The sequence below is a fragment of the Podarcis cretensis genome (assembly GCF_951804945.1).
Source record: "Podarcis cretensis genome assembly, chromosome: 15".
NCBI classification, from domain to species: Eukaryota; Metazoa; Chordata; class Lepidosauria; order Squamata; family Lacertidae; genus Podarcis; species Podarcis cretensis.
Window position 1 is genome coordinate 12,554,246 of NC_137185.1, and position 12,060 is coordinate 12,566,305.

The 12,060-nt window shown below is 45.2% G+C and overlaps 1 protein-coding gene across 8 annotated transcripts in view; it reads right to left on the reverse strand.

Moving 5' to 3' along the window:
* CUX1 (cut like homeobox 1) overlaps positions 1-12,060 on the reverse strand; it is a 266,339-nt gene that overhangs the window by 71,646 nt on the left and 182,633 nt on the right. For 6 of the 8 annotated variants that reach the window (XM_079955381.1, XM_079955377.1, XM_079955384.1 and 3 more), the window contains 4 exons: positions 6,804-6,905; positions 4,297-5,129; positions 3,169-3,334; positions 260-316 (listed from right to left, as the gene is read on the reverse strand). The exons of 1 other annotated variant lie outside the window; for it this stretch is intronic. In XM_079955381.1, the coding sequence (XP_079811507.1) occupies positions 260-316; positions 3,169-3,334; positions 4,297-5,129; positions 6,804-6,905 (1,158 nt within the window). The remainder of the gene's footprint in view (positions 1-259; positions 317-3,168; positions 3,335-4,296; positions 5,130-6,803; positions 6,906-12,060) is intronic. One more of the 8 variants, XM_079955379.1, reaches the window with a different exon arrangement.

Here is a 12,060-nt window from a genome sequence, read left to right on the forward strand (position 1 = left end):
TGCAATTCCTGAATCATAAGGCAGGCTATGCACTTTAACAAGTAAAAACAAAACAAAACAAAAACCAAAGACAGAGTAACTGGGGGAAAATGAGGAATTAAACCTTTTAACTTTTTGAAGGGGAAAAAAACCAGGAAATGGAAGGTGCAACTCCAACACAGCAGAAGAGAATGGAACAAAGGTTGCTCCTCCACGCCCCATGTAGAAGCCAAAACACAACGCAACCAACAAAAGATTTTGTAAGAAAGCAGCTGATTACCTGAGCTTGCGCATCCCTGCTGAAGGGAATCTTGCAGTGATGACACAGAGTGAAGAACTGGAGAAAGAAAAGGAGGACTATCAGGAAGAGATAGGAGAGGAACATAGCCTACAACTTGCCAGCAAAATGAGGGTCATTAAATGGCCCAGGACTAACAGAGAAAAGCAGCACAATATCAAACCAGCTCAATTCCCATTCCTTTATACCAGGAAAGTGGAACCTGCTGCTGAACTACAACTCCCATCATTCCTGATCACTGGCCATGCTGCCTGGGGCTGAAGCTGGACTCCAGGAACTTCTGGAGGGCCTGGAGTTAGACACCCCTACTTTAAACCTAGATCAGATGTGGAGAACCTGCAACTCTCCAGATGTTGTTGCACTCCCCTCAGCCCCAGCCAACATAACCAGCAGTCTGGGATGTTGAGATTTTGTAGTAAGCAGTATCTAGAGAGCCACAGGCTCCCCATCTCTGATCCAGGGGATGGTTTGGAGGAGACTCTAGGGCAGGTACAGAGGATACCCACAGTTATCTGCTCTCTACATATGGTAGAGGAGCAAGAACTTGCCTATGGAGCAACACTCCCAAATACTGTATTTGCATAGGGCACAACATATGTAAAATCCAATGCCTATAGGCCCAAATGGTGTGATTGATTCATTTCCCCACCCCTGACTGACTGGGGAATAGACTGTGTGATTTAGGTATGCACCCTATTAAAATGTGATACCCGTGCATGGATGCTCCAGGGTGCGCAAGGCAAGCCTGGTTGATGGAACAAGAAGGGCTCTCTCGCTCACCCCTACCATGCATACAGAAGAGGCAAATAAGGGATTCCTGCTGCTCAACTGAGGTTGGTTCCACACAGTTAAGTGCCTCATAAGCAGCCAGTTTTACTTCTGCTTGTGTGGGTCAACATTTATATTACAAGAAGTGTCCAAATGCAGTGTTGACAATCACAAGAGGAAGTGGACAATTCTGTAAAATCTAGTAAGTGTGAAAAATCCAGAGATCAACTGGACAGTTATCAAGTAGCTCTTTGTCAGCATCCTCCATGATTTCAGCTGTTCACCCAATATGCAAATGCCAGAAAGCACGGGACCTTCCCTTGTGATGGTCAACAGTCTCTGCATCATATTTAAGTTTCTTTCAGATAATTGAGGAATGCCCTCTCTAGCAGGCCATTGCCAAGACCTTTAAAGTCTCATCCTAATGAAATTGTGCCTTTCTTCCACACCCACTTGGTGCTTTCAACCATAAATAAAAACTATCCAATGAAATCCTGCCCAAATGCACCAGTTTTGATCTGCTATTTGTTAAAATTTCCACCTTGAAAGGCATTTAACATTCTCTCTGCATAGAAGCAAAGCCTGAAAATTACCTTAATTAGTTTAGGCACTGAGTCTGCTTGGTGATGGGGTGGAATCTTAAAATTGAGGCGCTAGGTACTGGATTTCTTGCATCTGCATTCTAGATCCATTTGAAATAGGATCCAAGAGCCCTCCAGAGTTTGGGCTGATCTGAAGTAGATGTTTTTATCTGCAAACTTCCCAGGGCTGGTGGGATGACTGGGAGAGCTCCTGGGAAGCACTGTGATAAGCCTCAGGACCACACAGCATGCAGTTTCCATGTTTCCATGTGTTGCTGCAAATATTCCTGGCCCTAATAAAGCAGCTACTTCTAGCCCCCACCCCCATTTTTGCAAGTCAAGGGTAGGGAAAGTGCAGGCTGTATGATAGCCCCATCAGACTCTTAGAGATGTCTGGGGTCAGAAGGAGGATTAGTGGCTTTGCCGATTCAGAATGGATCCAAATTAAATTCAAATTACTTTCCAACACTTGGCAAATGTCCTCCAAGTTAATCGGATTCACGTGGAATCATTCTGAATAGGATGGTGGAGGATGGGTGGACCAACTCACTTCTAGTCCCCAATGCCCTTTAACTGTAAAAGAAAGGACTCTAAGCAAAGAAAGGAATAACTCAAGCCTCCTGCATAATTCCACAGTGAAGTGGACCACTTTGCAAGGCTAACTTGCTCCCTCCGTCTTGAGGCAAGAATGCTAAAGGAAAGGGAGGCAGAAAAACAGGTGCAACTTGAGTTCCTGAAGCCCCAGCATTGAGAAACACCACCAAGGGATGCAGGTACCCTCCATCCAGCACATTTACGGAGGCATACAGGTTGCAGGCATGAGTGCATTGAAAGAGAGTGCAGCTTCACCTTTTCCTGGAATTGCTCAATTCTTCCTTAGGGAAGCCCAACTTATGGGTTTTTTTGGGTTTGGGTGGGAATGCCTCCTGCCTTAATGTGGTTTCCAAAAGTAGGGCAACCACTCACCCACTGGGGAGCTTATCGGGCCCAAAGATAAGGGAAAGATGGCAGCTGCAGTCCACTCTGTCATCTTATGCAAAACCAGTAAGGGAGGGGGTGATTCTGCTGAAAGGGCGTTTGTGGTCATGGCCACAGTGTTGCACACACATCAGGCTGCGTTTCCCCCCCTACTGCAGGGCATTTCCCCTTTCAGACACTGCCCAGGAGCCGGAAAACACACCAAAACAGCAGCTGCCTTCTCAACACCAGTGAGTGGCAGCTCTGGAGGCACCCAGTTACCTATTCTATGAAGGATAAAGACAACAACCACTGATGCTTTATGCATGTGTTGTGTGTGTATGAGAGAGAGAAAGAGATGTCTGAGTGTGAATGGGGTGTGTTTGCGACTTTGGTCCCAACCTGCACGTGCTTGCCCCCTCCCACCTTGAAACATTCTCTAGAAAGGAAGGCAGCCCACCAGCTGAAAAAGATTTAGCACTACAGTCTAAATGGAAGGGTGCAAAACCAAAGGAAACACTGTGAAAGCCGAGCCTTTGTATGGCATTAAAAAAACACACCAAAAGAGTCCAACTGTCTACTTACCCTGGCCTTGGGGCTGCCCTTGGGATGGCAAGACTCCCTGCCCCAGTTCACCGTTTAGCCAGAGCTGCATGCGGATGAATGGCTCGCGGCCTTTCTGCGTCAACTTGCTCCATGGCTTTGGCCGGGACAGCATGTCACTGACGCTGCCCTGGGAGAGGCCCAGCACCTGGAGGGAAGCAACCACAGAGGACACGGGATTAACAGTGCCCTGGATTGGAACTGGGAAGATCAGAGGGTGGCCTGCAGGCCACATGCAGCTCTTATTCCTCAAGAGAGACAGCTGCTAGAGGAGAGGTGGTGCCACACTCTGCCTTCTTCAACCTGCTGGCAGGAAGAGTGCTGGGTGCCACAACAGCACTTTTAACCATTCTTATTGATATGAATGCCTTCAGCTGAATCTCTGGTTATCTGTTGTTTGCCCTTCCGAGCTGGCAAGGGGGGGAGCATTGAAGCAAAGGAACTACATGGAAGTAAGACAAGTGGAAAAAGCAGCTGGGTGTTTACTGTCCATGTTCCATGTGCTATCCAACAGATACAAAGGTGTCATGGGCTTTGAAGACACTCAAAGTCAGGACGAAAGGGAGAAACGTGCTAAGAGGAAGGCATGCTTGGCAAATCCACACCATGATCAACTCCTGCCCTGAAACCAATGTCCCCACTGTGGAAGGATGTGTGGATCCAGAATTGGCCTCCACAGTCACTTACGGACTCATTGTCAATACCGTGTTTATGGAAGACAATCTTACTCGGCTACGAGTGATCGCCAAAGAAGAAGACCCGGGAGACTCACACAACACCCTTGTGCTGGAAGACACTGAGCAATTTTCTGCCACTCAGCAAGCAGGGGATAGATGTTTGGCATCATTCCTCTACCACCTCCACCTCCACCATTCTGTGGCTCTTACTCCCAATAAGCCTGTTGGTGGAGAGTCTCCCTCTTTCTGGTTTTCCTTCAAAGCCCAATTCTTTGACAAATACAGGTTCTTGCAAGAGGATGAATAAAATATGCAAATTAATAAATCAGATAAATTTGCCATTCTCCCCTTCTGCAGATAATGTTCCAGACGGTCATAAGGCCACCATCACAATGCACACAAACCAACAAACTAGCTCCAGCTAAGCGCTTACCTTTTCCCCAAATATCCTTTGGCAGATGCCGTTCTTCGCTAGCTTCTCTTTGACCTGACGGGTTAGCTCTATTGTATCCACTTCCTGGTACATATAAATCTCATACTGCTCGGGGGTCAATGGAGGAACGGAAGGTTTAGATGGCTTTGCTAAAGAAACAATGGGGGAGGAAGGGAGGGGGCTGTTCTGCGGCGTCTCACTGCGGCTAGCCCCTGTCACACTCAGTTCAGAGCTCTGGGAATAGGGTGACTCTGCGTTGGGCCACTCTTTCCAGTAGTCCGAAGAGGAAGGCCCTTGAAGCTGCTGGTTACGGTCCGACCGAGATTGGCTGCTGGCCTTCTCCTTCCCGCTGGTGGTTTCCTCCACTTTGGGGTCATCTGGAGGGGGGGCGGCATTCCTTCTGTCAGGCTGCACAGTGTTCCACCAGTGGTCCTTCCACACCCCGCTGCGCCCCAGTTCATTTTTAACGTGCCTCAGCACCCCTTGCGTTGAATCAGACATCCCGTGGAGGTCCAGGATGGGGGCCTCTTGGGCCTCCTTCTTCAGACCAGAGAGAGTCTGCAGGGAGGAGATGCTGGAATCCACAGACGACGAGTGCTTCTTCAAGGACATGGCCAGGGGGGAATAACTGGCAACCGAAGAAATGGCGGGCGTGGGGACAAGTTTTGGGGACAAGATGGAGATCTCAGCTTGGGACAGAGGGGTTGCTTTTAAGGCAGGTTCGAGGGCGGCCTGCTGTGCTTCCATCTCTCGCCGGGCTTGCTGCAGAATGGACCGGATGGCATCGTCGGATCCACCAGTGCTCGAGGTGGAAGGTGGCTGAGCCGGCTCAGCTATGGGGATAAACAAAGAAGGCATGGTGAGATGTTGTGGCCCATGTATCTGATTTCGCCAACACATTGGAATCAAAATCTTGCTGCCCAACCCCATGGTGCAAACCAGAGAGGCAGGCCCAGAGAAAATGTCATTTACTGGTTAATCTCCAATGTTTGTCTCAGAAGGTTGTTTCTGAAATTTGCAAGCCAACCTCTGTGGAAATCCTTTACTAGAAACTGATGGAAATAAAGGAGAGAGATGGCTCTTTCCCAAAATTACTTGACTGGAACCCTGAGGTCTACCAGTAAGCGAGAGATTTTCATTAACTTTCTCATGCCCCACAAAATACCTAGAATTACTGGTGAATGGTCAATAGTCCTTGACTTTTCAACACTCTGTTGTCTATGATTACATGAACATCACCTTACTTATCAATGTTTTAATCATTCCAGTTCTCTATATTAGAGAATAAAGAGCAACACATTCCTTGACTTTCAAACAATTTGCTATTGCTATTGACATACAGACATCAGACTTGCGCCTGGACACTGATTGTGATGTCACCAACATCACAAGCAATATCAAAAGAATAGAAGGACACGGTTCTCATTCTGAACTACTGGGCTGCTCATATAGTGCGGCACACACTTGAAGGGACCATGAAGAAAGCAAAGCTGTGATAATTTGTCACCAAGAAGACAGAGCACTCAGCAACCTGCCTCTGCAATGGAGTTGCAGTTTGCTTTTTCCTCTGCATCTCTCCTACCCACTGCACCCATGTCTTGGATATTTTCTGTCCTGCTTCACTTCACTGGCCTAGTTTGCATATCACACCAAGCAAAATTACGGCTTCGCCACGAGTGTGGACTTGCAGAAAGGAGTTTGCTTCACTCCTCCCGAATTGTTCTACTGCTTTGTTGCACTGAGCCAAGCTGTGTTTGGCTTATGCATTTTATCTGAACTTGGGCTCATGGTTTAGCTCTTCTAGACAAGCCACAAGCCATAAACCATGGGACAAACCTTGGTTACAGCTCGTGGGAAGTCTACAGTGAACTAAACCATGAGCCCGGGTTTGGATGACATTATGCTTTAGATCAGTGCAACAGAATGACTGGGGAAGAGCAAAGCAGGCACCAACTCATCTCTGGGAGTCTGCACATTTGCACTAAGTCCTTGTGTGATGTTTGAATGAAACCACTGTGTTCCTAGGCTTCTTCAAACACTCATCTCTGCATTCTGCTTTCCATGAGATGTAGTAATCCCCCCCCCCACATTTTCTCTGTGACGAAACTGAATGCAAAATAAAACCCACTGAAGATTGTGGGAATATGAAAAATATATTTCATTGTCATATTTTAATTAACTTTCTGTACATAACTAAACCTGCATACACACCAGTTTAACTGTTGAAGTTTCCTGAAACTTCCAACATTCCACTTCATTATGAGAGAGGGAGAAAAACTTTTCTCTATCCACTTTTTGCATGCCATTCAGTTTTAGACACTTCCATCAAGTCATCCCTTACTCACCTTTGCTCTAAACTAAAAAGTCCCTGATGCTGCAATGGGTTTTCTTAACCCTTTAGTGGCACACAACAGGCAGGTTAAAGTTTTTCGCACACTCTTAAGTCTCTTGCCAATAGTTTCCAGGGCATCCTGAGGTTCAGGGTCACTCCAACCAGAAGCTCCTACCTGTTTTCTGTACCTGCAGCTCCCTTTTTGCTTGCTCTAGGATGGATTTGATAGCTTCATCAGAGCCTGCCTCTGTGGCTCGGATTCTTGTGGTGATGTTACCTGGAAGAAAGGGGGAAATGATCAGCTGTTAAGCAGCTTTCTGGGGATCAGCATTTCCATTCAAAATCTGTTGTCAGCGAAGCACTTTGAGAGAACTAGAGGAACATAATAAATAAAACAAGGAGCTGCAGTCACATCTGGTACTCCTATGCATATGCAAAATGCAGTATTTTCTTTGCAGGTTCAAACTGCCGCCCTCTGCCCCCAGTTGAGAATTTTACAGTTCTGCTTTTTAATACTGTCTGCACTCTTTCCTTGAATCCTATATTTCCCGCGCAATCTGGTTTTTTAAAAAATGGTACAATGTAATGTATGGATGTGATGTGAGCTGCTTTAGGGACTCTGGTCAAGAGGTAGGGTGCACATCTAAGAAATATACTGATCCATGCTATCTAGCCAAGCACTGTCTCCTACATATGGGAGAGGCTCTCCAAGGTCTCCGGTGGGGGAAAGGCTTCCCTATCACCTCCCATGTGAGATCGTCTTAACTTATGGTGCCAAGGAATGAATCTGAAACTTTCTGCACGTGAAGCATGTGTCTCACCATTGTGCTTCGCCCTCTCAAACTTCTCTGAATCTCGAGATAATTTGGCAAAGTTCTCTAGCGCTGTAATCTTGCAACAAGGATTTATAACAATATTTCTGTGACCTATTTAAAAACATGTGGTTCCTTTCAACCCACCAGCAATGCAAAGAGTTATTAAAAAGCACAAATTGGCATGTTCTTTCTCACATTTCTTGAAAAAAAGAAAAAGAAAAATCTGCTAGATTTCAAAAGCAAAATATTATTCTGAATATAGCACAGTATTGCAGGCTGGAATAGGAAACGGACATAAGGAGGGGGAGGGAACACTTGAAATATCTTGGTCACTCTCCAAGTTGGCATTATGACAAAATATCATTCTAATTTTTCCTTAAGCATGAATTCTCTCTTTTTAGAAAACTAGAGGCAGAAAAATCCTAAAATTTTGAAACCTGTTTTGTGCCATCACCCTTGATTAAAAAACGTACCATGGTATTCCTTTTCGGTGCTACAGGAACATGCTTCCTGCACTTAAGCTGTACGTGGATATGAGGAGGGTGCCTAAGGCAGAATACTTTAGGCTCCTGTCCCTTATGTCTCCAGGGCAGTAGGGACTGTTACTAGAGTTTGGGTGGTAAGTGGCAGCAACTTATGTTACCCCGAGGTATTTTGGCATCCGTGGCGGAAAAATCCAACTGGCATTCATCTCCCCCCCCCCATAAACAATAAAGTTATCCCACAAAAGCCTTATTAAAATGAATGGGAGCTGCAAGTGAATCCCATCAGGACCAGTTCTGTGCGGTCTTTTTTTTCTGCTGCTCTTGACGGCACCCATCAGTTGCCCATCTGTTGCCTCATGGAAGAGACGCCTCTGCTTGCAATCCAGTAGTTGATTCACACCAATTCAGTTTTTATTCTCTGTTGTGCTACAATCCATTTTCTATTTTGTACACCAGTCTTATATACTCATAGGTGAGCAGTGCAAGAGTAATAATGTGAGCTGAAACGGGAAGAGTTCCCCTAGCCTAGGAGGACTCTATGAATGGGGTCTTCTCAGGGTCACAGAATCTAGGATCGGGAACAAATGCGTGGCATGGCTTGCAGTGGGGAGTGGCTCATTAGGGTAAGTGTGGCACTCAGCCTGTCCTTAGCTAGCCCCTCACTATCTTCTGACTTACAACCAGTCCAAGGGGTGACCCTGCCTGTCAGCTTCCTCCTGTGTTGCCCTTGTAGAATTCAGCAGGGAGGGAGGAGGCAGATGGGGACAAAACTAGAATTACAGTGCTATCTCGGGTTACAAACACTTCGGGTTACGAGTTTTCAGGTTGCGGACCGCGGGAAACCTGGAAGTACCGGAAAGGGTTACTTCTGGGTTTCGCCGCTTGTGCATGCGCAGAAGCACCAAATCACGTCACACATGTGCGCAGATGCAACGCTGAGGGTTGTGGACATGCCTCCGTCATGGATTACGTCCGCAATCCGAGGTTCCACTGTAGTTGGCTCGGCCTGTCATTAGCTCTGGCGCCACCTACTGGTGGGCTTCCTGCCTTCTGCCCTCTCAGTCTCAATGAGCACCAGCCACCACTGATGGCTTGGCTTACGTAAATAATATTCAATGACATGCTCCACAGGCTCCTTTAAGCACTGCGCACGTTCTCTGCTTTGTTAAATACACAGAAGCCCTATTCAAGGGCTCAGAATCACAGAATAATCCCTTGTATTTTATAATGATGCTTTGAAATGCTGTAAGCCACCTTGAATCCCAACTTTGGAGAAAGGCGGTATAGAAATCTATGAAATAAATCATGAAATCTATGAAATAAATAAACTTTAAAGTGTAAGCCTGTGGAGAAAAATCAACTTTTTTGCCCATTATTTTTATTGATTTTCCATATTTTTTAACAAAATGTCACCAAATTCAATAAAAATTTAAAAGCTGACTTCCCACCCTCCCAAGAGAAAAATCAACAAGCATAAAATGTCTAGATGCCTCAGACTACTATTACTGAGATATATGTGTGTGCATGTGTATGTGTATATTTTCTTTACTGTTCAAAGGGCATCATATACTTCATCTCAATACTCCTTAGATGTACTACCCTCTAAAGCTGGTCACAGCAGTATTATTCTCCTAATAAATGTTATTTTTCTAGTCCACTTTTTCTGTAAAATACACCTGAAGTAGCTTATAAAAATAACTTCCAAAGGAGTCATCTTTTGCAACACATCCACAAAGAGCCTAGGACAACAAATTTATTACGGAATAAACTTTCACGGGCTTCACCAGATCCATGACACGCCACAACATCCACAAAAGCTTGTGCTGTAATAAATTCATTAGCCTCTTGGCTGTGAGTCCTGCAGGACCTGTTCCCTGCCTTGCAAGCCTTTTCCACATGGCCTGGCAGGGCAGGACCCGGACTGACTCCAGCTACAAAAATTGAACTGCTGAACAGTTTTTTTTGGGGTTAGGGTTCTGTTTGGGATTTTGGGGGGTAGGGGTAGTTGCTGTTGGGTTTTTGTATCTATATTTCAGATCATGTTCTGATTTAGGCAGAAACTGTATTTTTAATGTTTTATTTGTTGTTTACAACTACTTTTGTTATGTTGTAGTTACGTATTCTTTTCATCTCATAAGCCGCCTTGAGCATGGCTTGAAATGTGGAAAGGTGGCACACAAATTAAAATAAGTATGTTAATATGTAAGATGCCACAAGACTCTTTGTTGTTCCCTTTAAAAATAAGGTATTCAGCGGTAAAGTGGAAAACTAACGCCAGAAAAGTCAGAACAGTGAGAATACAAAAACGGTACATATAGCAGCATGAAAAGTACCATGCTGCTTAATGGGAAAGCTTAAAAGCAGATGATCATTAAAACATTAAAAAGGTTTAATTTCTCATCTGCAAACAGAAAGGTAAGGGGCGCATCAAATCTCTCCAGGGAGGGCAGCCTACAGTCATGGTGCCACTGCTAAAAAGGCAATGCCTATTTATACTCTCTATTTAGCTATTGTATACCAATTCCTTTTTAGCCCTTCCAAGGCAACTGATTAAATTAAGCCATAATAGAACAGGTCAAATACAAAATCCACAACAACTTCAGCCGATCACACTTGCTCATCTACATTACAGCAAAGACGGGGCAGAGAGTAGGTCCTCTGCAGCTGATCTTAATACTCGGGTCCTATGGGAGAAGGTGTTTTCTACAGGGGAGGCTGAGAGATACAGAGGCCCTTGTTTCAGCGAGCTCTGGGTGAGAGAAAGTGGGTAGGGGGCACACTGGAAAAAGCCCAAGACTCAGGAGGCAGCCCATCAAAGTTAGTATCCTTTGAATTGCCTTTTGACCAACAATGCTGGCTTTTATTTGGTTCCAGCTCTATCTGCCGCTCTCTAAAACAGGCCTTACACTTCAATCTTATACAGGCTTGCTCAGAAGTAAGCACCATTGGACTCATGATGTGAGTGTGCTTACGACAGAAGTCTCAATTCAGCTTCTTTAAAAACAGATACCCAGAAAAGAAATGTATTAATCTAGCAGTGTTTGGCATTTGACACTGCTTTGGAAGATACCTTTAGCATTGGAATTATTATTATTATTATTATTATTATTATTATTATTATTATTATTATTAAAAACAACTTGCTTAAGGCAACATGAGGGAGTTTGCAGCTGAGGGGTGATTTGAATTCAGAACTTCCTGGGCCCAAGCTCACCCCCACACCAATCTTCCATATTAACCTTTTGCTAGTTCTTGACTTGGAGAACAAGGAAGTGACAAGGAAGTGGGTATGGCTCAGAGCTGCATGGTGCCGTTTCTGTGTCTTACTAAAAGCGGCTCGCAGCGTCCCATGCCCATTATTTTTGGCAGCACCTGAGCACTGCATTTCCTATTGATGACTCAGCTTGACGCAGAAGACAAGGCTTCACAACCTCTGAATCCCCTCATAGCTGGTATAGGAATCCCTTGTCCTCTACCAAACTCTCATTTTTTTCCAGCTTTGTGACACACTCTGCAGATCTACACATTTGACGACAGCATGCAGCACCCTTGTCATCTGTTCAAGACCAGAGCAGAAGAGAACATGGCTTGGATCACACATGCTTCCTAGAAGGATCAGTTTACACACACACACACACACACCTTTCACACCAGTATTGCTTATGACTGACAACTGGGCGTCCAGTAACCCCAAAGTAATCAATCACTTTAGTGGCTATAAAAGCCAGAGTGGTATACCGGGATTAAATCAGGGTTTAAATCCCTGCTCAGCCATGAAATTCATTGGGCAACCTTGGCCCAGTCACTCACTCCCAGCCTTGTGGGGATAAAATGGAATTCCCACGGCTGCCAACCTTGGAGAAAGGACAAGATACCAATACCAATAAGATCAACATAAATGATAATAAGGTTTAGCTCTGTTGTGAGGTAGGAGTTCTATTTGAAGGAGACAAGTTAGTACAGCAGTAGAATTAGAAGGGAGCGGGGGAGAAGCAAGTGCTCTTGATGCTAACCCATGGTTTGTTTTATACTTACTGCCCCAATGCAGATGAAACACTGGCTACCTGAAAACCATGGTTCACAAATCAGGAGTCAACCTCAGGAATGCACATTTCGCTCTCTCACTCTCTTT